The sequence below is a fragment of the Bos indicus x Bos taurus genome, chromosome 8 (genome assembly GCF_003369695.1).
Source record: "Bos indicus x Bos taurus breed Angus x Brahman F1 hybrid chromosome 8, Bos_hybrid_MaternalHap_v2.0, whole genome shotgun sequence".
Lineage (NCBI taxonomy): Eukaryota > Metazoa > Chordata > Mammalia > Artiodactyla > Bovidae > Bos > Bos indicus x Bos taurus.
Window position 1 is genome coordinate 88,713,526 of NC_040083.1, and position 25,903 is coordinate 88,739,428.

General features: G+C 51.1%; 1 protein-coding gene across 2 annotated transcripts in view; it reads left to right on the forward strand.

Annotated features, from left to right (window-relative positions):
* The first annotated feature begins 2,986 nt into the window (after positions 1-2,986).
* SEMA4D (semaphorin 4D) overlaps positions 2,987-25,903 on the forward strand; it is a 53,114-nt gene continuing 30,197 nt past the window's right edge. The window contains exons 1-6 of one of the 2 annotated variants that reach the window (XM_027550364.1): positions 2,987-3,088; positions 9,674-9,733; positions 17,789-18,119; positions 19,495-19,640; positions 22,450-22,512; positions 24,360-24,458. In XM_027550364.1, the coding sequence (XP_027406165.1) occupies positions 18,014-18,119; positions 19,495-19,640; positions 22,450-22,512; positions 24,360-24,458 (414 nt within the window). In that variant the 5' untranslated portion in view covers positions 2,987-3,088; positions 9,674-9,733; positions 17,789-18,013. The remainder of the gene's footprint in view (positions 3,089-9,673; positions 9,734-17,788; positions 18,120-19,494; positions 19,641-22,449; positions 22,513-24,359; positions 24,459-25,903) is intronic. The other variant, XM_027550363.1, reaches the window with a different exon arrangement.

Here is a 25,903-nt window from a genome sequence, read left to right on the forward strand (position 1 = left end):
TCTTGCCGGGAGAATCCCGTGGACAGAGGAGCCCGATGGGGTCCATTGGGTCACAAGAGTCGGACACGACTGAGCGACTAAACAACAACAAAATGTCTTTTAGATTTTTCAGTTAATTTTGGTTCATATGGATTGGGAGGATAGACCTCCTGGCTAGAGACCCCTCTCTGGGCCTCCGTTCCTGCTTCATTCCTAACCTGCCCCCTAGCTGTGGTCTCAGAGCGGAGGTGCCTCCTGGGGGCCGCAGGACAGAGTGAGGCGGATTAACTCCTCAGCTGGAGTTTTCCACCTGGAAGGTGACAGCGTGATGGTGACGCACCGGCTGCCACTCTTCCGCGTCTCACAAGTTCTGAATCATCTGGAACGTGACTCAGAGCTCAGAAAGGGATGCCCCGCCCACTGTGGAATCCCATCTGCTGGAAAAACAGGGCCTTTGCGGGCCCCGGGGGCTGCTAGGCTGGGCTCCGGGCAGGTTGAAGGTTAATAGAGTTGGGGTCCGGCCAGCAGTGGCTTGTGATGGTCTCTTCCCTGTGTGGTGGCTGCAGAGTGAAATCCTCACTGTGACTTGGACTCAAACTCACCCTGGGAATTCTAGCAGAAGAGACTCCCAGGCACCTTCCTACAGTCCAGAGGGACACGCCTTTTCTAATCCAGCCATCTAGCTGGGCTCCATACCCTTCTGACCTTCCTGGTAGTTTCCAAGGCACCTCAGGGTCAGACAGACAGAGGCCCCTTGGTCTACCATTGCCTGGCTGTAGCTGGTGTGGTTTGAACGTGGTTCAAAGGCAGCAGAGTCTCAAAATAGCAAGCTTTGCCACAAGGTGCTCAGCTGAGCCCAGGGCCGAGTTGACGTTCCTGGAAGTCTCCTTGAAGGGGTGTGCAAGCCGGTGAATCAGACTCAGAGGTCTGTGCAGGTGGTGTGTGCACAAATTCCTGAGGGGGAACTGGACCTGAGATGATGGGCTGATGACTGTTCTTTTGTGTCCTGCCAGGATGAGGTGACCTGGGCCTTCATGGAGCTTTTGCAGAAGCATGTGGGATCCCTGACGGGTTTGCCAAGCCGGGCGGGACGGTCATGTCCAGGGAAGGGGCAGGGCTGAAAGGACAGGGCTTTATGTTGGCTCCAGCCCTTGCCCATTCAAGCTGGATGACGGCCTGTGGTCAAGCTGGCCTCACTTCGTACCTCTGCTATATATTTTTAAGGAATCACTAGATATGAAGCAAAGAGAGTGGCATTTTGTGGTTTCAGACTTAAAAAAGAAATCCCCGTTTGGGCCTGGGCTTGGTGAGGCTCCCAAGCCAGTCCCTCCTGCCTTGGCAGAGACCTTCTTGTCCTTCTGCAGCCGGGTTAGGTCTGGCGGCCCCATGCAGGACAAGAGGAGTCCAGTCTCCTGGTGTAACCACAGGTGCTTCCTTCCCTGTGGACACTTGGAGGGGGCCGTGACCACCTGGGGGTGTAGGGTGTTGCCTTGGGCAGCCCTGCATGCAGTCCTCCACCTACCCCAGATTCCAGATGATTCTTTCTGGGAAGGTTCTGTGACATCTTCACTGAATGGTGAAGGGAAGGAACCACTGTTTCTGAAGTGCTCGCTGTGGGGCTGGGATGGCTCCTCATCTCTGCCCCGAGTTCCTGGAGAAGGAAGGGTGGGAGCTGCTGGCTCCAGGGCAGAAGGGGCATCAGCTCCAGCTGGAGACACAGAGCTGCCCCAGAGTGGTTTCTGCCCTGCTCTGACACACCTGCCCCACCCCCAGCCCGGTGGGCCCTCCCAGAGCCCAAGAGGTGCTGACAAGGCCTCTGGGTGCTGCGAGATCCTGGAGGGAGGGAGTCCCAGCTCTGATCGTGGCTCCAGACCAGTTATTGCATTTTTTGAGTCTGTTTCTCCTCCACAGCAGCAACGCAAAACCTGTCTCCCCAGGGTTCGCTGGGGACTGGAGGTCCCAGAGACAGCAGGAGGCCACGCGACTGGTGGTGTCCTGTGTCCAGTGCCAAGTCTCTTGCCCCACAGGCCCCTTCAGGTGGCCAGTGTTTATGATCAGGCATGTGCACACTCCAGGGAGTTGCCCACGGGGGATGTGGTTCCCTGACTCACTCACAGTGGTAAGGGTCTAATGCCCTGGGTTTCTCACAGTGCACTCACAGCAAAGCACAGTAGAAATCTCCATTGTGAGCAGTGCTGGTGGAATCTGTCAGGAGTGCCTGACCACCATCTCACCTTCGCCTTTTGGTAGGATATTCATTATTCCTATTGCTTATAATTCTTCACAAGACCCAGTAATTGAATCTCAGCCAAATCCAGCCATCCATCTCTGAGGGCAGTTTTCAGGCTGCCCTGGTCCATGAGCCAAATTGTAGTGACAGCCGGGATTTAGGGGGATGAGTGTGACGGAGATGCTTCTGTGGGGTGTAGCTGGGATGTGTGGAGCAGAAAGGCAGGATCACCCTGGGGAAGGCAGGCAGTGTGCTGGCATTTCTGCTGGTTTTCAGCCCCTGAAACCACACAGGGAGCTCCAGCCAGGATATCTGGGGCGAGTCTGGGCTGTGCACTAAGCCCTGTAGGAGAGTGGGAGGGGTGCGGCCTGAAGGGGGCCCTGGGTGGTGCCATGGCACATCTTGTAAACAGAGGGTAGAGGTCACTCTGGGGCAGCCAAGTCTAGTTCTGAAAGAAAGTGTGGAGCCCCTTCCAAGGTCACTGGACAAAATCTCTAAAACTGACCAAACCCCATAGCAGCTGTTGCTCTGAGCCTCCCAGTTCCCTGACCCCTTATTAGGTAAAATACTGATGCTGTTGCCCGCCCTGGAGCATCCTAACCAATTATCTAATGCCGCCATTCCAGTAGGAATTTTCCCTGGAAAATTCCAGAGAATTTTGGGGTGGAGGGTGAGGCTATAAAAATTGGCTACTAGCCTTCAAAAGGGGTCGGCTCTCCCTTGAGCCAGCCTGATGTTCTAACAGCTCTAATGAACTCTACTCTCTTCTCATTCTGCCTTATGTCTGGAAATTCTTTCCAGCCCACGCATGGACCTCGGCAGAAAGGGCTTGATGGAGTTTGGAGTCAGAGGATGCACCCAGAGTCTAGAACTTTTCAGGTTCGTGGACCAGGGGTTGGTAGTAAAAGCTGATGTCATGACGATGTGTTTTAGAAAGAGAATCTTTCATTCTAGGCCAGCCAGATCACAGAGTAGACCACCATGGGGATTGGTGTTGGCTTGAGAAACCCGCTTCCCCCCGACACTTGTTTCTGCTACAGGGTGACTGTGTGTGGCTGTGAGGTTCTGGTGGATCTTTGCCAGCACTGGGGGGTTTCCCCACTGTATCACAACAGTGCAGTGTCCTTTCGTTTCTGTGTTAACATTGATTCAGTGTAGTAGGCACGTATATACTACAGTATGCTCCTGTGGTGTGCACGTGTGTCTCAAATTCCTCATTCATGCAGCTTCCTCAGCAGAGTAGCTGAGGGGGTGGGGGTGGTTAAAGGAGTAGGTGAGGAGGTGGGGGGACTGAGGGAGTAGTGGGGGTTGGGGAGTGAGGCGGGGGATGCTGAGGGAGTAGTGGGGGTGGGAGAGTGAGGCGGGGGCGGGGGGGGGGAGGGGGTGGGTGGGGTGGGAGGGGTGGGGGGGGTGGGGGCGGTGGGGGGGTGGGCAGTGAGGGGCGGGGATGCTGAGGGAGTAGCATAGGGGTGGAGAGGCTGAGGGAATAGTAGGGAGGTGGAGGGGCTGGGGGAATAGCTGAGGGGAGTGGAGAGGCTGAGGGAGCAGCTGAGGAGAGGGGTAGTGACTTGTTCTAGGTCACACAGCTGAGAAATGGCAGCACCTAGACCTGAACCTGGGCAAGCTTGCCTCAGAGTCTACACTCTGGCCCCCACACTTTGCTGCCTTCCCTGTTAGGGGGAGAATAAACATGAGCTGAATTAAGGCATTTAGTTGCCTTGAAAGAAGTACAAAAAATGCTGTAGATGTTGATTGTGTTTAATAGCATAGAAAATACGCCTTTTCAAAAATAGCTTAACTAATAGAAGACTGACCTGGAGAAGGAAATGGCAGTCCACTCCAGCACTCTCGCCTGGAAAATCCCATGGAAGGAGGAGCCTGATAGGCTACAGTCCATGGGGTCGCAAAGAGTCTGACAAGACTGAGCGACTTCACTCACTTCACTCAATAGAAAACTGAGAAGTGAGTCAAATGAATATAAGTCATGCAGGTTATGTGCAGTATTTCCCAGTAGAAGGAAACAAACGTGGTGAATAAGTTCTGAGCCTGTTTCCTGCCCCACCCCCACCCGCCCCCCTCCCCCGTGTGTGTTAAGGGCAGAGCCTTAGGACCTTTTCCCGGTGTTCTCTGTGTGGCTCCTGACCTCTGCAGATAGACTCTGCATTCTAGAAAGAAAGCCTTCTTGATAAAACAATCAGTCTTTAAAAGTGAATTTTAAGTAAGAAATTGACAAACGATCTGAATATCCAGCATTATCATATTTAACCATACAACAGTGCTGGGGAGCCCTGCCACGCGGAGGATGAGGCACAGTTCCTGCTGGGCCGCTCTCTCCTCCCCTCCCCGCTTCCCTCCTCCCTCCTCTCCCCTCTTCTCCTCCCACCTGGCAGCCTGACTGCCCACAGGTCCCTTGTTCTTCACTGAGTTCCAGGTCTCTGTTCCTCTTGCTGCCTGCCTGCCAGCCTGGCCCTCCCACTTCCCAGGGTACTTCAGCTGAGGCTGGGATCTGGGGCACTCACCTGCACGGAAATGCTGTCCTCTGTCTGAGTTTTCTTAGGCTAAACAGTGCCAACAAAATGTCCAAAACGCCGGAGAGGCTAGAGATGATGTCAGGTCTGCTCCTGTTCTTGAAAACTTCCATTTTAATGAAGTGCATTTAGTAAATTTCAAAAAGGGAATCATGTTTTTAATAGTTAAAATAACTTGTGTTTTTAGAAATTGCCATAAATGTTTTCTCCAACTTTAATTTTCCAATATCTCACATTTAATACATTTTACTTTTAGTATCAGATTTAAAATATTTTAATTAGGAAAGCATGTGGTAAGAATTAGTACTGAAGAATGCTGCTACTGCTGCTAAGTCGCTTCAGTCGTGTCCGACTCTGTGCCACCCCATAGACAGGCAGCCCACCAGTCTCCCCGGTCCCTGGGATTCTCCAGGCAAGAACACTGGAGTGGGTTGCCATTTCCTTCTCCAGTGCGTGAAAGTGAAAAGTGAAAGTGAAGTCGCTCAGTCTGTCCCACTCCCAACGACCCCATGGACTGCAGCCTTCTAGGCTCCTCCGTCCATGGGATTTTCCAGGCAAGAGTACTTGAGTGGGGTGCCATTGCCTTCTCTGAGTACTGAAGAATACACATCATCAAAACTGAAATACAGCCAGAACTTCCCTGGTGGTCCAGTGGCTAAGACTCTGCACTCCCAGTGCAGGAGGCCTGGGTTCAACCCCTGGTCAGGGAACTAGATCCCACATGCTACAGCTAAGACTGGGATGCTGCTGCTAAGTTGCTTTAGTCATGCCCGACTCTGTGCGACCCCATAGACGGCAGTCCACCAGGCTCCTCCGTCCCTGGGATTCTCCAGGCAAAACATAGCCAAACAAATAAAATATTTTTTTTAGAAAATGAAATACACCCCTGCTTCAGACCAGAGTCTCTAGTCTCTCACTGCCAGCTGATCTTGATTAAATGCTGATCTAATCAGATAGTTTTGAGTAAACTATGTACATATGCACTTGGTCACGTACCCTGTGTCTGCACAAATAGCATATATAACAGTGTTGGGAACCTTACATTTTTACTGAACTAAGCATCTTGAACATCGTTTCATCCCTGTGACCACTTTATTTTTGAACAGCTGTACATCCTGTAGGTGTGCCATAGCTCATACACAAATCAGCTTACACACATGTAGTGTATGTGCATATGCACGTTTATACACGCAAACACATACATATATGCACACATGCATATAAACCGATGGACCATGGACTCCTGGGTATTTCCAGAGTTTTCCTGTCAGCAGTCTCGTACTTGGGCATCTTGTGCACGTGGGGGTGTGCCCAGCTGAATTCCAGGCAGAAAACTGCTGGGTCAGAGGGCCTGGACCTGGAATCTTGGCAGGTGTCACCCCGAGGCCCCAGTGCATGTGGATGTTGCCCCTAGAGACGGCGTGTGAGCGGAGTGCCTGGGCACCTCCAGGGTGGGCTTCTGGGCTGAAGTCAGGAAGTTCAGCAGATGAGGTTCGAGGCTCCTCCCCATCCACAACCAACAGAAGCTGGGCTCCTGCTCCCGGGAGAGTGTGGCCGTGGCCCCAGGCACACCCAGGCACTGAGCTCTGAATTTCCCGTGACAGGAGGAGGCGGTCAGAGCCCTGATTGAGGGCGGGTGGGGAATGTGCTTACACATGCTGGGGGCCAAACCCTAATATTTATTGGGTTGTCCCAAAAGTTCATTCGGATTTTTGCATAAAATGTTACAGAAAAACCCAAATAAACTTTTTGGCCTACCCAATATATCTCACAAGGTAGGTGATTAACAAGTTAGGTATAATTGGCTCTGCCTCACAGGTAGGGAGAGTCCTAGTCGATAGTTCCTCAGTGTTTCCTAGCAACCAGACACTGTTTTAAGCTCTTCATATAGGTTAGTCATGGATCTTCACAAGAACCAAATGAGATAGGTACTATTATTAGGCCTACTTTCTGGAGGAGGACACAGAAGCACAGAAAAGTCCAGTAACTTCCCCAAGGACATACAGCTGGAAAATGGAGACGCCAGACCTGGAACAAGGCCGTTTTCACCATAGAGTCCTGTGCCTGGGATGTGCTTGTGTCTTCTCCATGCGCTAAAGAGAACACTGGGTTACTGCTGAGGCAAGGGGCCTTCAGAAGGTGAGGTCACGTTGGCAGAGTGTAGGCAAGATGCATGCAAGACAAAGACCCCCTTCACCGGGGCTCTGTGCTACTGTTATGAACAGTCCTGAGACAGCTGCCTTCAGGGCATGGACACTGGGGCTCCCACACCCTCCTACAGGGTTGGAGGTGTGGTGGGGGTGGGGGTGAAAGTCAAGTTTCTCCTGCCGTGTGAGAGGGAAACACTTCTTTCCTGATTTATTTCATTCCTTTCTTCTGCAAATGGACCGTGCATTATGTGAATTATAAGCACATATGCAGAGTCAGAGGGACTTCCCTGGTGGCTCAGCGGTAAAGAATACACCTGCAGTGCAGGAGACACAGAAGACACAGGGTCAATCCCTGGGTTGGGAAGTGGATGGCAACCCACTCCAGTATTCTTGCCTGGAGAATCCCATGGACAGAGGAGTCTGGCCAACTACTCCATGGAGTCGCACAGAGTCAGACACTGAAGTGACTGAGCAGGCACACACGTGCATAGTCAGAGGAGATGCATAATTAGAATGATAATGGTTAGAGAAAGAGACTCACAGACTTAGAAAATGAACTTACGGTTGCCAGGGGGAAGAGACAGGGAGTTTGGGAAGGTCATATACACGTTGCTGTATTTAAAATGGACAACCAACAAGGACCTACTGGATAGTGCATGGAACTCTGCTCAGGATTACGTGTCAGCCTGGATGAGAGGGAAGTCTAGGGGAGAGTGGACACGTGTATGTGTGGCTGAGCCCGTTTGCTCTTCACCTGAAACCATCACAACATTGTTAATCGGCTGTACCCCAATGCAAAGTAAAAAGTTTCAAGTTTGGGGAGAGAAAAAGAATGACATGGTTAGTAATTGCATACAGAGCATGTCTTTTAGCTTCTTCAGTGTGGTGGTAATTAATTATAGCCTGTGGGTTTTATGTTGGGAGAGAAGAGAAAAATTGCTGTGGTAAAGGGTGCAGACAATGGGGCCCCACGGGGCCTCGCGGTTGACTGAGCCGTTAGTGTTTTCACTCAGGAACATGGGGGCTTGAAGCTGTTTGACAGAGGGGAGATAGGCAGACTTGGCCTGAAGGTGGAAAGTGAGGGTGTCCGCGTCCAAGTGCATTGTGTGCAGTGATTAAGACACACACACACACACCCACCCCCACACACACCCACCCCCACACCCACACCTGCCCTCGCCTGCTTTCTTTCATCTGTTGCTCAATACTGTGAAATTAGAGTGAATATGATACGCAACTTGTCCTCCAACCACAGAACAAGCAGCTCTGGGCTTCTGTTTATTGAAGTGACAAAGACTTACTGAATTTCTAGAAGAGAAGAGTTTTTCAGTTTTATAATTCTTGGTATTCACGTTGTTTACCTAAACCTCTTACTTCTGGGTGACTCGCTTTCTTGTTCCCTGAAGTGTCTTCAGCGGTCCCCAGGTGGCTGCTGTGCCCCGCCTGCCCGCGTGATAGGAAAGCCCCGTGTGAACAGGTACATCCCACGGTTCATTGCGTTTGCCCACCGCCTGTCCGTCAGTTGTGCCAGCCCCTCCTCCAGCATTTAAACAGGGGACACAGGTTCTCTGTCTTGGATGAATATAACTTTGTCCAGGGACACTTCCCTGCTGGCTCATCTGAAGATATTTTTGCTTGTAAATCGGCCATCAGAAGCAGCTGCTGGTATAGGAAAGACCCAGACCCAGTCATAGGCAGCACAGCACAGTGGAGCCGGGTGAATCCCAATCATCTCTGCCTGTCACTTTGAGGTTTCATCTGCTGACCCGAGCTGTTGAGCACCAGAGGTGGTCCTGGGTGGCCCTGGAAATCAAGTGTCCTGGGTGGACATGTAAGAGAGGGGTACCAACGAATCTCTGTGCTGCAGACTTGATGGTCCCACTCCCCAGGAGCTGTGTGGGAGAGATGAGACAGTAACCGTGTTTCCAGGGAGCATCTCTTATTTCTCAGCTGTCTTAAGAAAAATGGCAGGAATTGTATCAACCCTTAAAGCAAAAGAAAAAAATAATTCCAACCACACAAATTGCTAGGGTTTGATTCCGAGGTTTTAAAAATATGTTGGATCATTTGCAATCATAGAGGGGTCAGCATCCATTTAACCAGCCTCTAAAACCTTTAATCCTACACGGTGACCTCTGGTTTTGCAATTCTGATTCTCTTTATCTGAGAGTCAGTGATCTTACTGGATTTGAGGATTCCTATTTTGAGGGCTCCATCCTGCACTGGGAAGGGGTAATGTATGATATAGAGACTGGCTACACAGCTGGGGAAATTCTGCTGTTTTGGCTTAAAAACAAAGAAAAAAATGAATTAAATGGATCCTTTAGGAAATCATTTTCTTGTAAATATGTTCTCTGTATCTGTTTTTCCTTTATTGCCTGCTGCCTTTGGATTTCAATGAAGATGAGCTCTAAAGAATACATATCTGAAGTCAGGAGACAATAGATAATAGTTTTTTGATTGATGGACTCTCAGCTGACAGTGACTCTGGCTATTTGAATGGCTTGTTCTGCAGGGAAGTGGTGGTGATCAGTGGCTGGGGACCAGATCTGAACCTGGGTGACTGAGAGGTTATACTTCCTTTATTCATGGACGAGTGACTGCATACTCCCTCCCTCCTCCTGCTAGCACAGTGCACAAATGCTGAGCCGTCCTGGGTCAGAGAATTAGCTGCGGGGGTCCAGAAGTGAAGGCAGGGGTTTCTTTTTGGTGCCTTTCCAGAAGTATTGTTGAGTTTATGTGGATAGTTGAAGTGTTTCAATATTTTTGTTTCCTATTATTTTCAGAGCCAAGATTGCTGAAGCCTTCTAGAAACAATTGGAAGTTTCGAGAAGGGGCAAGATAAGGTAAAATCCCCTTTGTTTCTCAATCTATCTTGCAGTTTAGCCAAGTTGACACCTTATAGAAGCCCCAGTGGGATCCAGCTGAACGTTGGTCCTTGGTCCCTGTGAGATTTTAGGGGCAAAGATCTGGACTTGGCCACTGCCCCTTGGGGCTGGCTTAAGGGGAAGCCAACAGGGCGGTAGGGGCGCTGCCTCTGTTTTCTTTCCTCCCCCCGCCCCAGCTGTCTTTCCACCCTGTGCTCCTTCCCCTGCCTTGTTTCTGAACTGCAGTCCCTGGTCTAGGCATTGAAATGCCCCATCTTCTTTTTTGGGAGTAGAAGTGAGGCTTCCCTGATATCTCAATGGTAAAGAATCTGCCTGCCACACAGGAATGTGGGTTCCATCCCTGTGTCAAGAAGATCCCCTGGAGAAGGAAATGGCAACCACTCCAGTATTCTTGCCTAGAGAATTCCATGGACAGAGGAGCATAGAGGGCTACAGTCCACGGGGTCACAGAGTCAGACACAACTGAGCACACACCCACGTGGGGGTCATCACGGGGTCTGGTGTAAAAAGAGCACTGTCTGTGTCATCTGCCTTGAAATTGAGTCATTTTGTGATCAGTCTTAATTTTTGTTGATACATACATGGTCAGCCATGTACTTCCAGCTTTCAGTTCAGTTCAGTCGCTCGGTCATGTCCGACTCTTTGCGACCCCATGAATCGCAGCACTTCAGTATCCTATAGAGGACAGAGATATGCCAGTTTAATTGGTAAAAACAAAAGGCAAGCCCCCCTCCCCCCCGCCTTTCTTCCTGGTATGCTACTCATGTATTGTGGATGAGCACGTAGGGTTGTCATTTCCTCTGGCTTTTCGATACACCTGCTGCCAGGATGGTCCTTGGTATCTGCCATGCGTGGCAGTCGCGAGAACCAGTTGTGCCAGCTTGGGGACCAGTGTTAATGAACATAGCTTCACTTGTAGGGACATTCGCACTTTATGTTTATTGGCTGGTTATGTACGTGTACATTTTTAATTATTTGTTCTATTGGGCCAGAGCTCTGTAGTTTGTTAGAGCTTCTCTTTCTGTAGTTGTTAGGAATGTGTGTTTGTGTTCAGTGTGTGCTCACTCATGTCTGACTTTTTGTGACCCCATGAACTGTAGCCCACCAGACTCCTCTGTTCATGGGATTTCCCAGGCAAGAATACAGGAGTGGGTTACCATTTCCTCCTCTGGGGGATCTTCCCAACCCAGAGGTCAAACCTGCATCTCCTGTGGCTCCTGCATTGCCAGGTGGATTCTTTACCACTGAGCCATTTGGGAAGCCCAGTTACTAGCAATAATTGCACTTATTAGGAATTCTAGTCCCAGGCATTTATAAGTATTTTTTTCCAAATATTTTCCCATAGATTGTTTGTCTTTTGTTTGCTGAACACTTTATTTTCAAGAAAGATTTTGGGACGCAGGAAAATTGAGAGTAAGAGTGGTTTCTTCTGTCCAGTACTACACTGAGTTGTTAGGGAATTCCAGTGTAAAGGCCTAAGAGGGTGGAGTCTCTTGTTACTTTTACCTTGTGGTCATAATAAGCATGAAGTATATGCAGGGACATGAGGTCACTTCTCATTTTTATGTAAATGCAAAGAGGTCAAAGAAATGGCAGGAACAGATTCTTGTTACTTTTACCTTGAGGTCATAAAAACCGTGCAAGAGAAGAAGCCACTTCTCATTTTTATGTAAGTGCAAAAAGGGCAAAAAAAATGGCAAGAGTAGACACCAAGAAATGGGCTGGGTTGTGGAACATTAGACACAGCTTCACAGGTTAATGTTTGGGATATAATATATTCTCACTGACTTGAATATAGTATAGAGGAGGCATAAAAATTTAATATATTAAGTTTTTACAAAGCAATATAAAGTGTTGCAGAATGGCAGGCAGTTCTTCACCATCTGAGCCACCAGGGAAGCCCCTCTAACTGCAGTCTTTTAAAGTAAATTTCTCTCTGCCTCTTGGGGGAATGTTTAGGTATTTTATTTAAGTTATATTAGTGGAGTTAAGAACCCTTGGAGTTACTTTTGAAGGTAGGAAAGTCTTATATGATTAAGAGAAAATTAAGAATGCAAATAAATTCCATGTTAAGACAGAACTTTTCAACAGTGTCATTTATCTAAGTTTGCTCTCTCTGTAGGCCTAAGTGAGGCCTGAAGCACCAGTTTGAGTGGCATTTCAAATATCTCCTGGTGCACATAGCATCCTTTGGTCCTTGGGGAAACAAGCCTAGGAGCACATCTTGTGCCGAGCTCCCCATGGTGTCAGCAACCCTGGAAGACACACATTCCTCCCCAGGGGCAGGCTGACCAGTAAAGTCGGGCCAGGGGAGGGGGGTTATCTTCTTTTTGCCAGTGCTAAGCTATCTGGGCTCAGAGACAGGTGCACATGCCGTGCTTGGGCACCGCACACCTTCCAAAGAGACAGTGCATGTGTGAAGTGTAGAGTGGTGTTGCACAGGTGGTTGGTCCCTCCCTCCACTGGTCCCTCTGCTGGGGGATCCCTGCGGCCCTACACCCACCCTGCATATGCCCTTCTCAGCACTTGCCCATCACCACTGCTGATTGCTGATTAGTTGGTTGCTTTGTACATCTGTCACCGCAGCGCCGTGTCTCATTCCTGGGTTCCATGCAGCACATGTGTGGCACACACGTGCCTGGGTTGAGGTGAAAGAACGAGGAAGGGTTCAGGCATGTGGGGACATCCTGACAAGCTTGTTTGCCCCTAAGTGGCTGGAGGGGAAAGCTGTGTCCTGGACACTCTTCCATTGGGGAAGGGGAGTGGGGGTGTTGCAGCAAGACTCAGCTACAAGACTGCATGGCCTCTGCAGCTAAAGTGCTGCTCCCGCGATCCATTCTAAGTTCTGGGGAAACTGAAGTTGAAACAATAAACTGTTTGTTGTGTGTGTGAACAGAGAGCTTCTGAAACCTGTTTCTGATTCCTGAAGAGGCAAGGTCATTTGGCAAGGGGGTGACATCAGCGACACAGCCAGAAGTGGGGAGGAGAGCATTGAGGCAAGGTCATTTGGCAAGGGGGTGACATCAGCAACAGAGCCAGAAGTGGGGAGGAGAGCATTGAGGGCAGGGAGGGGAGGAGGGGGCACAGCCTGGGGCTGGACTAGGGGCTGGGCTGGGGAGGGGAGCCCAGGGTGGGGGACAGCCTGATGATGAGGACGTTGGGCTCCAGCACTGGCAGGGTATGGTTTTTGGGGTGGCTGTTGGGTTCTCTGCCCCTGGCTGGGGAGGGGAAGGTATGGTCAGGTGTGTGTCTTTCCACTGTCCTGGCCACAGGGCCTGGAGAGTAAGTGGGGCTTCCCCTGCCCTGTTGGGCAAACCCCACAGACAAGCCTGAGCAGGCACCCCTGTAGTTGTCCACAGTGGTCACCCAGACTCCCCTTCATGGGTTCCCTGGGGATGCCAGTGAGGGCACTTTGAACATTGGTTTAGCATTCTGTAGCTGACAGAGTACTGACACTTTACGTGTGGTGGTGAGTGGTGTCCTCTCTGTGACTCTACAGATAGCTGGAAGACAAGGTGCAGTGTGAGCAGGACAGACCTCAGACAACACCCTTGGCCCACGGTTCCTGCCTAGTAGGACCCTCGCCTTCAGTCACTAGGCACATCTGGGAACACAGTGCTAGATCGGGACTTGTGTGCTGCACATACTGCATAGGCGTGCATGCACACACATGCACACACAGGCACACACAGGCATGCACGAACACATATGCACACACGTACTCATGTGCACACACCCAAAGGTATATAGATGCATGAATGAACATGAATAAATATAGGTACCTGTATGTCCACAATACACTGAGTGTGGACACACACAGATGCACACACAGTGCATACATGCACATATATACTCTGATACACACGTGCATGTGTATATGTGTATGCACACACATACATGCACAGACATGAGTATGGTTTCCTGAAACATCCCTTACCCTATTTTTCTCTGTCCCAACACCCTGACATGATTCCCAGTCACTCGGGTGGAAGGCTGCTGTATGACAGGCTCTGACAACCTCTGAGGGATGGGCTCAGAGACCCCTTGGGGTTCCATTCTCCTGACATTTAAAGTGGGGTCGTGCATTCCGCCTGAACCAGCACAATTATGTGTTAGGTAATGGGTGTGACATTGTACTGACCTTGTCTTTCTAATGGGCTCCTGTCTCAGTGTGACACTTTGATGTGGGGGAGGCTAAATGTGCACTCCAGAGCCTCGGCTCCCAGCAGAAACACCCACGGAAGCCGGCAGGATGGGCGCTCTGTCCAGTTGTATCCATTGGAAATTAAGGCTTTGATTCTTAACGCAACCTCCCGTCAGCAGTCTCAGAGTCAGTGTCCCTGGTTGAGTGCATCGAGGCTGCGTGTCTGTGTGCGTGTGCTCTGTGCTTTGCACTTTAAAATCATACAGAACAATGCACACTTATTGAAAAAGAGCAAACATCAAACCCTTTCAATATCATAAAGCTAAACATTCGGCCCCCACACTCCCTCCCCCAAGAGGAGTCAACTGTGTGTGACGTGGACCCTCCTGACCTTTGGCTGTTCATGTGGGTTTTTTAAAAGGCCATTTGGGGACACGAGGCAGGTGGCCCTCGTTGTTCAGTCGCTCAGTCATGTCCAATTCTTTGCAACTCCGCATATCCAGAAATGGCTGAGACCAAAAGGTAAAGGGAAAATGAAATGGCACACGCTGGATAGAAGGTCAGCCAAGTCCATGTGCTTGGGTTTAATCTGAGGGAGAAACATTCCACGTAGGGAAATGATACGCTCTGATTTACATTAAAAACATTATTCTGGCTGCTGCTTCTGTTTGGTAAATGTGTTACAAAGAGGTTGTGTCAGTTTGTAATTATATACAACTGCTGGCAACAGATCTAGAAGAAAAACACAGTAATTTAAAGAGCTTAATAATTTATTATCAAGTCTAGAGGTAGGCAGGAGAAAGCAGGTGTACAGTCTTCAGGATGTTGTGTGGGTCCTCAGTTTTTCTGGATTTCTACTTGGCTGTTCTTAGAACGAGATTTTGGTCTTCATGTACCTTCATGTTCACAAGGTGGCTGGCAGAGCTCCAGCCATCAAGTTTGAGTTTCAGGCAGCAAAAGGAGGAAAGGCTGAAGCCAAAAAAAAAAAATTTAAATAAAGTTGAGTCAGCCTCCTTGAAGAAGCTTTCCTGGAATTCCTACCTTCTCACTTCTGTTCACAGTTCTTTGTCCAGAACTGCCTCCAGGGAAACTGGCCAAACTACTGTTCCTATGGAGAATCAAGGTACTGTTAGAATGAAGGGACATGGGCGCTGGGACAGGAAGCCAGCAGTCTCTACCCCATGAAGCAAGAACAGAAGCACAAGCGCGGGGGTGGGAGGCTGTGGCGAGTTCAGGGTGGGGGATGAGCGTTGCTTTTTTGGGCCAGTAGTGGTGGACACGGGCCTGGGAATGAGCTCAGCGCGTCCGGTGCGTCCCGAGCTGGGAGCGTCATCCACCCTGACAGGTCCCCCAGGGCCTGGTGTCCAAACAGCTGCGTAGGATTTCTGTGGGTGTATTTAGTCTGCACTGGACGCTCTGGGATTGCTGAATGCGTCCCATTCGGAGCCTCTCGCCTGGCCTGGGCTTCTGGACCCACCTTGTACCTCACTTCCTTACTAAGGGCTGGAGAGTAGGGACCCCACCCTGGGTCCAGGCTGAGGGTGACGTGTGACCCACATGGTGGGCCCCTGTAAGACTTGGCTCCTTGGGAGGCAGCCCTCTCTGCTTCCCCTGCTAGCCTCCTCAGCCTCCTGGTGTATCTTGTGTTGCGTTCAGTGTGGGTTGCGGCCTTGTCGCTGTCTGGGCTACATCCCCGTGGGCTTGGCCTGTAGCCCAGGGCCCATCCTGTGATAGCTGTGTTGGCTCAAAGCCATGCCATCCATTCATGCATCAGCTGTGGCTGCTTTCAAGCCACTATGCCAGGCTCGAAGACCTGGGACAGAGTCTCCAGGAATCAAAATACTGAAAATAATGCTCATCCAAGCCATTTGTTGACAAGAGGTGCCCGCCTCCACCTAGGATAGGCCAGTCCCTGGAGGAAACGGACTCGGTGTACTCCTTGATTAATAGGTACCTCGGGATAGAGAACAGACTCTGGATGGAGGCAGGGAGCCTGGCCAGGCCACCTTCGGGCTGGATGAGGAGGTGCAGAGTGGTGCCTGAGCAGGGAAGCTGGGCGGGGGATGTGGCCTGGCGCCTAGTGTCTGGCCCTTGCCCAGCATCTCCCCCGTGGCAAGTGCTCACCTGAAGTCCCCTGTGATTCCTTCCTTGGTGAAGTGGAGCTGGGGTGGTAGTGCCCCTTGTTACACATCAAAAGTAAATGGAATTTAAAAAAGACCCCCCCCTCCCCCAGAGCACTGTGGAGGGTGAGCTGTGCTCCCTGCTAGGCTTTGGGAGCCAGATAAACACACCAGGGGTATGAGAGATAACTACCCAGGCAAAATGAGGAAGGAGCCAGGAGCGCTTCCTGGAGGTGGTGACTTAACCAGGTTAACAGGAAGCCAAAACGTCTCCCCAAACCCTCTTGAGTGGTTTGGTCTGGTCTAAGACGTCCGACACGACTGAGCGACTGATCTGATCTGATCTGATCTGAATATGTCCGAGGGCAGCAGGGCAGGCAGGTGGTCAGGCACTGACCTGGGGCAAGTTGAGGGAGGTCTGGGGAGGCTGAGCCAGGAGAGGGCCGCTGGAGAGGGAGTGAGGGGCTGGCTGTCCTTCAGACATCCTGAGGAGTGGTCAGGAGGCTGACAGTGATGGTGGGGCAAGGGGAAAGTTCTAGAAAGGGAGGGCCTCGGGGTGTCAGTTGGACCGGTAGGGGTGGAAGTGGGCTGGCTTGGTGGGGGTGGAAGGAAGAGGAGGAGGTGAGGGTGACTGACTCTTGGGGGAGGGGAGAGACAGCTGCTGCCCCATTTTGTAGAAAGGGGCGCTCAGCGTGAGGAGGGGACTGAGTGCCTGTGGGCTGCGCTGGGAGGCCCTGGGGGCAGCCTGTAGAGAATGCAGGAGTTCCGCTGCACTCTGTTCCTCACGTGTGGTTGGCAAGGGTCCTGCCTCTGCTCAGGCCAGTGTTTTGCTTTAAACCTTTCCTGAGAAGCCGGGAACGAGTCCATCCCAGAGGTTCACTGGGTTTCTGGTGGGGCCTTGGGTCAGAGGCAGACCCCAGTGTTATCGATAATTGCTCCGATTCACTGATGTCCTCAGGTTCACCTGCAGGCACATTCACCATATTCACCTCGCATATGGTGCACGGTCTGAGCAGGCAGCAGCCGGACTTAGGCGGTCACGGGGCAGGGACAGAGGGTGGGCGCCAGGAGACCTGGGGACCCCCAGCCCCAAGTTTCTCTGTTAAGCACAGGCCTGTTCTTTCCATGAGGTGGCATCAGGATGGCCCTGTCCCTTGCAGGAGGTCAGCTGTTCCTGCACGACCTGGCCCTACGTGTGTGTATGTGGTGTGTGTGTACATGTCTGTACTTATGCACTTGTGTGCTTGCACAGGTGTGTGTGCTTACACATTTCAGCCTCTACCCAGCTCTCTGGTCTTAGCTCTGGCCATCATCCTTGATGAGTATTACAGGAACTGGGAAGCCAGAGTCTCCACAGGAAACTGAAACCCCAGTTCCGTTCCCTTCCTTCCCATCACTTTACCAGCTGCGCACGGTGCCCACACAGGGAAGAAGCTGGGCAGCCAGGCATGTGTTTGTCCTGCTGGTCGGGTCCCTGTGTCTGTCCTGCATTCTAGGCCAGTCTGAGGAGCAGAAAGCCCTGACTGTAGCGCCTTCTGGGGTGCAATGTCTGTGTGGGGCTGTCCCTCTCAGGAGGCCCCTTACGTCTCACCACCCTGTTCCTCCGTAGAAGAGTCCGTGGCTGAGGCTGTGGCGAAAGCAGAGCCATGGGCGGGGGGTGGGGCGGGGGCGGTGATGTTGAGAGAACAGAAAGCAGGCGTTGTTGCCACACATCCTGACTTGCATCCTTTCCTTTGCACTTTCTTCCAGAATTTCTTCAGAAGGCTGTAGAGCAGCACAGCCTTTCACGTTTGCACTGGTGGAGCAGCCGACCTCACCCAGAGTGAGTGCTGAGAAATGCGGGGCCTCCGGGCTCGTGCCACCCACCAGCTCCGGGCTGCACTGCGGCTCTGAGCGGCCACCACCTAGACCCCCTCTGTGGGCTCCGCTGCCCGCCAGCATTTGCTGCTGAAGCCCCCGCTGAAGCCCCGACCAATGAGGATGTGTGGCCCTGTTGGGGGGCTGCTCACCGCCCTCGCCGTGGTGTTTGGGACGGCTGTGGCATTTGCTCCCGTACCTAGGATCACTTGGGAGCACAGAGGTGAGGGCAGAACGGTGGCAGGTGCTGGCAGTACCTGACGGGGATGGGCGCCCTGCTCCCTGCTCTGGTGTGGAGAAGCATGGGTGCCCTTGGCTGCTGGGTCCGTATTCTTGGCCCTTGTTTGTGGACAAAGGGCCCGTACTCCCACTTTGGGGAGATGCTCTGACACCTGGAGACACTCGCAGGGCTTCTTCTTGGCCCCCTGATTTGGTTTCTAAGTCAGGAGGCGCGCGTGAAGGAAGTTTATCTTCTTTGTGTCTGACGACCTTTGGTGCACACCGCCCAGGCACAAAGCACACCGAGTACTGTTTGTAGTAGGCAGTGTGTGGAGCTGAGCTTCAGGCTAATTGTTTCCATTTGCTGTTTATTGGCTTCTCTGTAATTTTCTGTCTTGAGAGCTCTGCCTTGGGACCCCGAAGTCTTTCTGACTCCGTGGTCCTGAGTGAGCTGTGCTTGCAGGACTCAGCTGTCTTGTGCAGAATTCCAGGCACTGTGTGCTGGGAGAGACTCTACCCCATGCACATCTTTCTTCAACACTGGAAAATTAGAAGAGGAAAAAGCGAGAATACCTAAGCCTTCAATAAAAGCAGAACTTGGTGATACGTGGAAAGCCAAGTTTAAAATTGATGCTGGGGTGGTCAAAAAGAAGAAATAGCTCCCTAGGAAAGAGTGTCAATACATTTATATTACTTCTAAATAGCTAGTCCTTAAATTCCTCATATTCATAAATAGCTATTGATGCAATTACCTAATAAGTGAAAAAGTCACCTGCTACTCTGCTTTGTTAAAGTTTGTGGTGGTTATCCTTAGAAAATGCTCGGTTAAATCACTGCAATAGATTTTTTTTTTATAAGACTTTGAGATAAATGATTTTTTCTGAATAAGAAAATGCTAAATAGCTATATTCTTTATAAACCTCATCTGTGGGTGATTAAATACACATAGATAAGAGTTTGATGGGAAGCAGAGGGAACCGCAGTTGTCAGCAGTTTAAGGTTCTGGTCTGAGTTCTCCTGGGACATCATAAGGTCATACTGCCTCAAGGTCATATTCCTAGAAGGTCACATTCCTGGGAGGTCACACTGCCGGGTTTGGAATTCAGCTGGGCTGGAGGGAGCAGGAAGGGAAGTCATGCCACAACACTGGTCAAGCGCAATGGCTACTTGGTGGCCTCACACTTGGTGGTGGCCTCGGCCGGTCTGTTGCACCCAAAGGTGCCTGAGTTCTGGCCTTGGCCCGGGCCTGGCCACCGTGGTAGCAGACCCCAGGCATGGCCCTGGTGGGTCGGCAGTGCACTCAAGGGAGACTGGGTGCTCCGGATGTGTCCAGGCTCAGAAATACCTGATACGTTCTCCTCTTGCCCTGCCCTCCCCAGAGGTACAGCTGGTGCAGTTTCACGAGCCGGGCATCTTCAACTACTCAGCCCTGCTGCTGAGTGAGAATGAGGACACCTTGTTTGTGGGTGCCCGGGAAGCCGTGTTTGCCTTAAACGCTCACAACATCTCCAAGAAGCAGCATGAGGTATGGTGTGGGCTCCCTGTGCCCCTGCTGTCTGTTTCTTTCCAGCATTTTCTCCTCAAGTCCATACACTGGGCTCTTCCTGGGGTGGCATTCCCTTTCTTGGCCATGCAGCCTCACCCCAGTGGCTGGTCCCATGGACCATCCTGCACAGCCAGTGAGCAGCCGCCCTGCCCACCAGGGCCAAGGGCACTGTTATCCAGAAGCTCCCCTCCTGCCCCGTGTCCACGAGCCCCATCTCAGGGTGTTCCCCTGGCAGCCTCTGTCCTCCCCAGGCTGGCAGCTCACCCGGGGATGACCCTCTTTTTATCTTGGATTATTGAATGTTTTACTACAGAAAATCTTAGGCACACACGGGAGCAGAGGGAGTGATATGATGACCCCTGTACCCCCTCGAGGCTCCTGCAGGACAAGGGTTCACCCCCATCCTCTCATCCCTGTCATTGTCCTCTGCACCCTGTGGGAGCAACTCCCAACCACATGTTCTTCATCCCCAAAAGTTTCCCAGAGCATCTCCTAAAGGTAGGGACTCCTTTTTTCTTTTTTTCCAGAATATCATTACTGCATTCTGACAATTAATGTCATCAAATAGTGTTCAAAGTTCATGGACTCTCACATTAATGATGTTTGACTCTTCAGTTTGCTTGGATTGAAATCAGACTGTTTGTGTGGCCGGGCACCCTGCCATTGAATCTCCATTTGCAGAAGCTACCCTCGGCCACTTTCTAGGAAAGCTGCTTTCAGTCCTGTCAGGCCCCCAGTGTTGGGCTGGCTCCTGTGAGAGGCAGGATCCTCCTCCCAGGTGGGCATTCTTCCTCTTGACCGCTGTAGTCTAGAGCACATCAAGAATTGCAGAATGGGACATTTTGCCCCTACCTTCTCCATCTGTGCACTGGAATATTGTCTGTGAAGGGGAACTGCCCATCGCCAGCTATTCACATCTCCCAAGGCTTGTTCCCACAGAAATGGCAGGATCAGAGCTTAAAATCTGTGCCTTTCTTTACTAGTTTTCAAATTAATGAGTAAGCTCTCTCTGAAGGGAGACAGTAGGTTTGGAGACTATTTTTAGTATGACCATGACTCGTGGATTTAAACGTTTGAAGTGTCTCAAGCCATTGCAGCCTGACCCTTACTCAGCGCTCAGACTGTCCCCTGCTAACCTCTGGCAGTCTCTCCTAGGCTCCTGAGTCCTTAAACACCACCAAGTGGTTGGTGTAATTTTCTTGTTTTCTGAAATCAAGCTGGCCCACACTCATCTTAGGCATTTTCTGCCCCAGACCTCTCTTATTTTCTTGTGTTTGTCTTCATCTCCAGAGGCAGGCATAGTGCTTAGTTTCTGTTTCACAGAAATGAGATTGCAGTCATTATGCTGTGAAAATAAAGTGTTTAAAATTGTAAGGCGCTTAGAGCAGAGGGGTGCTCATGGTCTGACTCCCTCTCAGCCCTACTCCTCGTGTTGGTCAAACCCCACTCTCCTCGACAACTCAGGCCAACACCGCCTTTCAGAATCCCATGCTGGGAGCACCCTGGTTCCACTAGGCACATAGATGCTCAGTTAGAGTCTTTGTTGCTCTGTTAATGCCCTGACTGTGGCCCTTCAGACTGACCGAGAAGCTTGGGCCCTGTTGACGTGAAAGAGAAAAAAAAGTGAAAGGACCCCAGGCCAAGCTTCAGTGAAACCCCTGAGAACATGGTTAAGGGCCTGTCGGAGTTCATGTTCCCATATCCTCAGGCATTGCCTGTAGATGACGAAATTGTGTACATTTTAATTGCAAAATAAAGCTACTGTTTGGAATGGGACTTTGTTCTGCTTTCACGCATCCTGGTCCTGATGAGGGCCCCCCTTTCTCTGAAGACATGTCCCTGGGGGGTTCACATCACTGCTGTGGAGAAGCTCCCCCTGCTGCTTCCTGACCCCCGAGTGCCTGAAGCCAGCTTCGGTTTTCTGGGGGAAAATGTATTGTGGTGTCAGAGATGGACTATCACATGGGCAGATATGGCGTCTGGGGACAGTGAGGCAGGAGTGTGGGAGCCTTCAGTGAGGCAAGACTGTTGCTTCCCTGGGGGGGTAAGGGGCCAAGGCACCTGCCGGCCTGAGTGCCCGCCCACCTGGTGTAGAAGGAGCAGGAACCCAAGTCTCAGCAGAAAGACGCTCGACCTGAGGAAGCTGCTTGGCTCCATCTCTTTCACCTGCTGCCATCACAGAAAATTTAAAGCATCGTAACCCTGCTGTTCCGCTGAGCAAGTAAATATCAAGACTTTTTACTGGACTCGAAAATCACTTTTGAATGGTTGAAAACACCCACTTGATGTTTGAAAGTGCCTGCAGTTTATTTAGGGACTTCCCAACTGTCCCATGGCTAGGAGTCTGCACTTCCATTGCAGGGGGCAGGGGTTCCATCCCTGGTCGCTGAACTGAGATCCTACATGCTGTGTGGTGTGCACCCCGCTCCCCCAAAAAAGAGAGAGAATGCCTGCAGTTTAGGTTTTTGATGACTAATTCTCCCCACTTCAGTCATTTTGTTTCCGCAGTTGTTTTGCAGTGAGTAATGGTCATCTGGGAACTGCCTCCCAGACCCCCTTTCAGGCTGTAGGGTGAGGATCACAGAACACTCTTGAAGCCCCTGCTGCTCACGTGCAGCAGTGTCTGCTCTGAGCCTCACTTTGTAATCGGAGGTGTTAATGCCTCAGGGAATACCTATGTTTCAAATACCAATGTGTGCTTTGTAAACTGTGTATTTATATACCAGTCTGTCCTTTTTATTAAAGGGGGAACATGCACTGAAATGGACTCTTTGGTTCTTCCTCACAGGCTTATTGGAAGGTTTCAGAAGATAAAAAAGCAAGATGTGCAGAAAAGGGGAAGTCAAAACAGGTAATTTCTTTTGCAAGCTTCAGAGACCACCTGGGGAACGGCTTACTTGTTTTACTCTCCCCAGTGCCCCGACTTGTGCGGAGTAGCCCCAGAGTGTTCATCGCTGCTGATCCTGCAGGTCATTTCTCTTTTCCCAAATGGTGAGCTTGGGGCTCTCAATGCCAGTGCCAAACATACCAGGCTTTTGAAAATTACTTTAAAGTCAATCTGAGTTTAATTGGTCCAAATGGCCTGAAACTTTGACTATAGAAAATGATGTCTGATGTTTGCCGGCTAAAGGTGTAAAACGCAGGGAGGGCTTGTGCTTCCCTTGAACAGCAGTGGCCTGGAGGGGTTGCTGTAGGATTTTTGGCAACATCTATCCATTCCTGGAGATTCTGCTCCTTCTCTAGGTACCTCATGCTGGGCACCTCAGCATGGGGCTTCCCCGATGGCTCAGTGGGTAAAGAATCTGCCTGCAGTGCAGGAGACTCTGCAGATGCGGGTTCAATCCCTTGGTTGGGAAGATTCCCCTGGAGGAGGGCATGGCAACCCACTCCAGTATTCTTGCCTGAAGAATCACATGGACAGAGGAGCTTGGTGGGCTATAGTCCATGGCGTCACAGAGAGTTGGACACAGTTGAGCAACTAAGCACAGCCTGGTCCATCTGGGGAACACTGGGCTGAATGTCCATCTCCCTCCAGAATTCTGGGTTACCACCACCTGCTGGGCCCACGTCAGAGTCTCAAAGTACAAGAGCCCCATCTTCCCTGGTCATTGGTTAAGACAGCTCAGTTATGGTCAGTTTCAGTAGTTGGTGGCTAATTTCAAAACAATTAAAATTTAAACAAAAACAGAAATTTGGGCTAAACTTTTTTTTTAGCAAAATACTAAGCACTGTCACGAAAGTCACTAAATTGGAAACGAGGGAAAATGCAGGCATTGTAATGTAATAACAGGTGTCTCAGGGAGTTATCTTAGACCTAAGTTACAACAGGCACTTGGGCTGGGCCCACGTGGAGGTCGTACAGCGGACAAGGGTCCCTCCCAGTTCTTTCATGGAGTATGAATTACTTCCCAACCAGTTTAAAAACAATCATGGCAAAAGAAGCCTTTCCTGAATGGAGATAATTTCAGATGCTACCACATATAATCCCAGTGCATTTCAGTCTAAAATAGCCAAGTGGGTTCCTCAGTGGCATCTGGTTTTCCTGATGGGCCTCTCTGATGTACAGCCAGGCTGGGAGCCCCTCCTTAGTCCTGCCTCTCCCCTGAGCTGGGCGGGCTGGGCACACCCCTCTCCTGAGCAGCACTGTTTCCAGTTGCATGCATTAGGTTGTCAAGGGTAGGGCCCCCCAGAGAAAAGGAAGGCAGAGGGAACTCTGCACAGCACACCCCCGCATGGGTCTGCCATCATAGTGAATGGTTTGTGTGTTCTCTAAGAGCAAATGCATTTTTCCTGTGCTGGGTATCCACTGAGATCCAGGGTCAGCTCGCCTTGCTTTCTGGCCAGCACGTCTTTGCTGCGTGTAAATCAGTGACTGGGGTAAAGTCCATTTGGCACCTGACAGCAGCCCATGAACCCTGCAGAAATTGAAGCACACGGGCCAGCTGCACAAATAGGATTGCCCAAATCTGGGGTCAGATCTCATGGAGCCTGCCTGCACTGTGCCAGGCAGAGCAGGGCTGGCCTGTGGAAATGGAAGGCATCTGAGGCCTGAGGTGGTCAGCGAGCTGTGAGGAGCTGCTGTCGGGCATGTGCTCAGGACTGGTCCCTGCTCTAGAGCGAGCAGGGTGAGCCGTTGGGATCGTTGGCATCCGGTGGAACCTGCACAGTGCTTGACCCGTGCGTGTCTCTTCCCTGTAGACAGAATGCCTCAACTACATCCGTGTGTTGCAGCCACTCAGCACCAACGCCCTTTACGTGTGCGGGACCAATGCGTTCCAGCCAGCCTGTGACCACCTGGTAAGGCATGCGGGCACCCTGGTCGGTGGTTGAAGTGGAGTGGGGCTCGAAGCAGCACCGAGTATGCTCTACTCTGCAATCGAGGAGGATTTTTCTCCTGCCACCCATGTGGGAATTGGGGCAGCTGTGGCTCCCCACAAGGCCTCCGCCCCCTCAGCAGCCCCCTCTAAGCCTTCCTGTCTATAAACCACCATGACTGAGGGCGTGCATGGGGCAGGACTCATGGGGCCGCTGGCCCATAGTGTGGGGCTGGCAGTGGGGTGACCTTCTGGGGAGGCCAGTGTTGATGAGGAGAAGCACCATCATGCCCTGATCTTGCCTGTTTCTCCGTGACATGTTTTGCATAGGGGCCCTGGTCAGGTGGAACAGTCAGGACTTTTGCTCCTATGTGCTAGGATCATATATGTTATGGGCTGAATGTTTGTGTCTCCCCCAATCCAAATGTCGGAGCCCTAATTCTTTGAACATGATGGTATTTGGAGATGCCTCCAGTGATGAGGTAGTTAAGGTTAAATCATGTCATGAGGATGGGGTCCTAATCCGATAGGATGATGGCCTTTTAAGAAGAGGAAGAGGCACCAGAATCTCTCTTTCTCCCACCACGCGAGGAATGGTGAGAAGGTCTGCAAGCCAGGAAGAGGTTCCTCACCAGGAACCCTCCTTGCCAACAACACTCAGACTTGCAGCCTGAGAACCATGAGGCACGAATGTGTGTGGTTGCAGTCCCACCCCTGGTCTGAGGTCTTCATGGCAGCCTGGGCTCACTAGGACAGCACGTCTACCAGTCTGGTCTTGGGGTACCACCATCCAGTGTCAGCTGTTGGGGTGCAAGCTGTTTCCTGATCCTCTTTTCTGGAATCTGCCCCTCCAGGGAGTGACAACATGATGCCAGTGGGGATGAGCAGTTTTAGAAGCAGGACCCGTCTCTCCCTCACCCATGTCCTTCCTTGCCTCCCCCTGAGCCTCGTCAGTCACCTTCTGCTGTGGTAGTGTCCTTGGGAGAGGGACCCCCACTCTCCCGCTGCCCTCCCACCACTCCTGATCCCCTTGCTGACAACTATCTGGAAGGAGAGAGCAGACTGGGCAGCAGCAACTCACAAGAGACACTCTTTTTACTCAGATAATCTGATGAATCATTTGGAGCAACCACAGAGAGGGGGGAGGAGTGTTTTAAATGCACTTCAGATTCAAAAATGAAGCACATTTTCTAGTGTTTGTCCCTGATTTGGTGAGTACCTGCCACGTGTAAAGTATGCTAGAGTAGAAAACTTAGTTTGCTAGAACCCTAAATTCAGCGTGAAGGATTTCAGGGCTAAATTCTGCTAGTCGGATGCTCAGAGTATGGAATTTAAGCTTAAATTCCACAAAGATGTCAGTTGTGGGGGTGAGGGAATCATGTATTTCATTTAAACCTAGCCCTGGAGACTTCACTGGTGGTCTAGTGG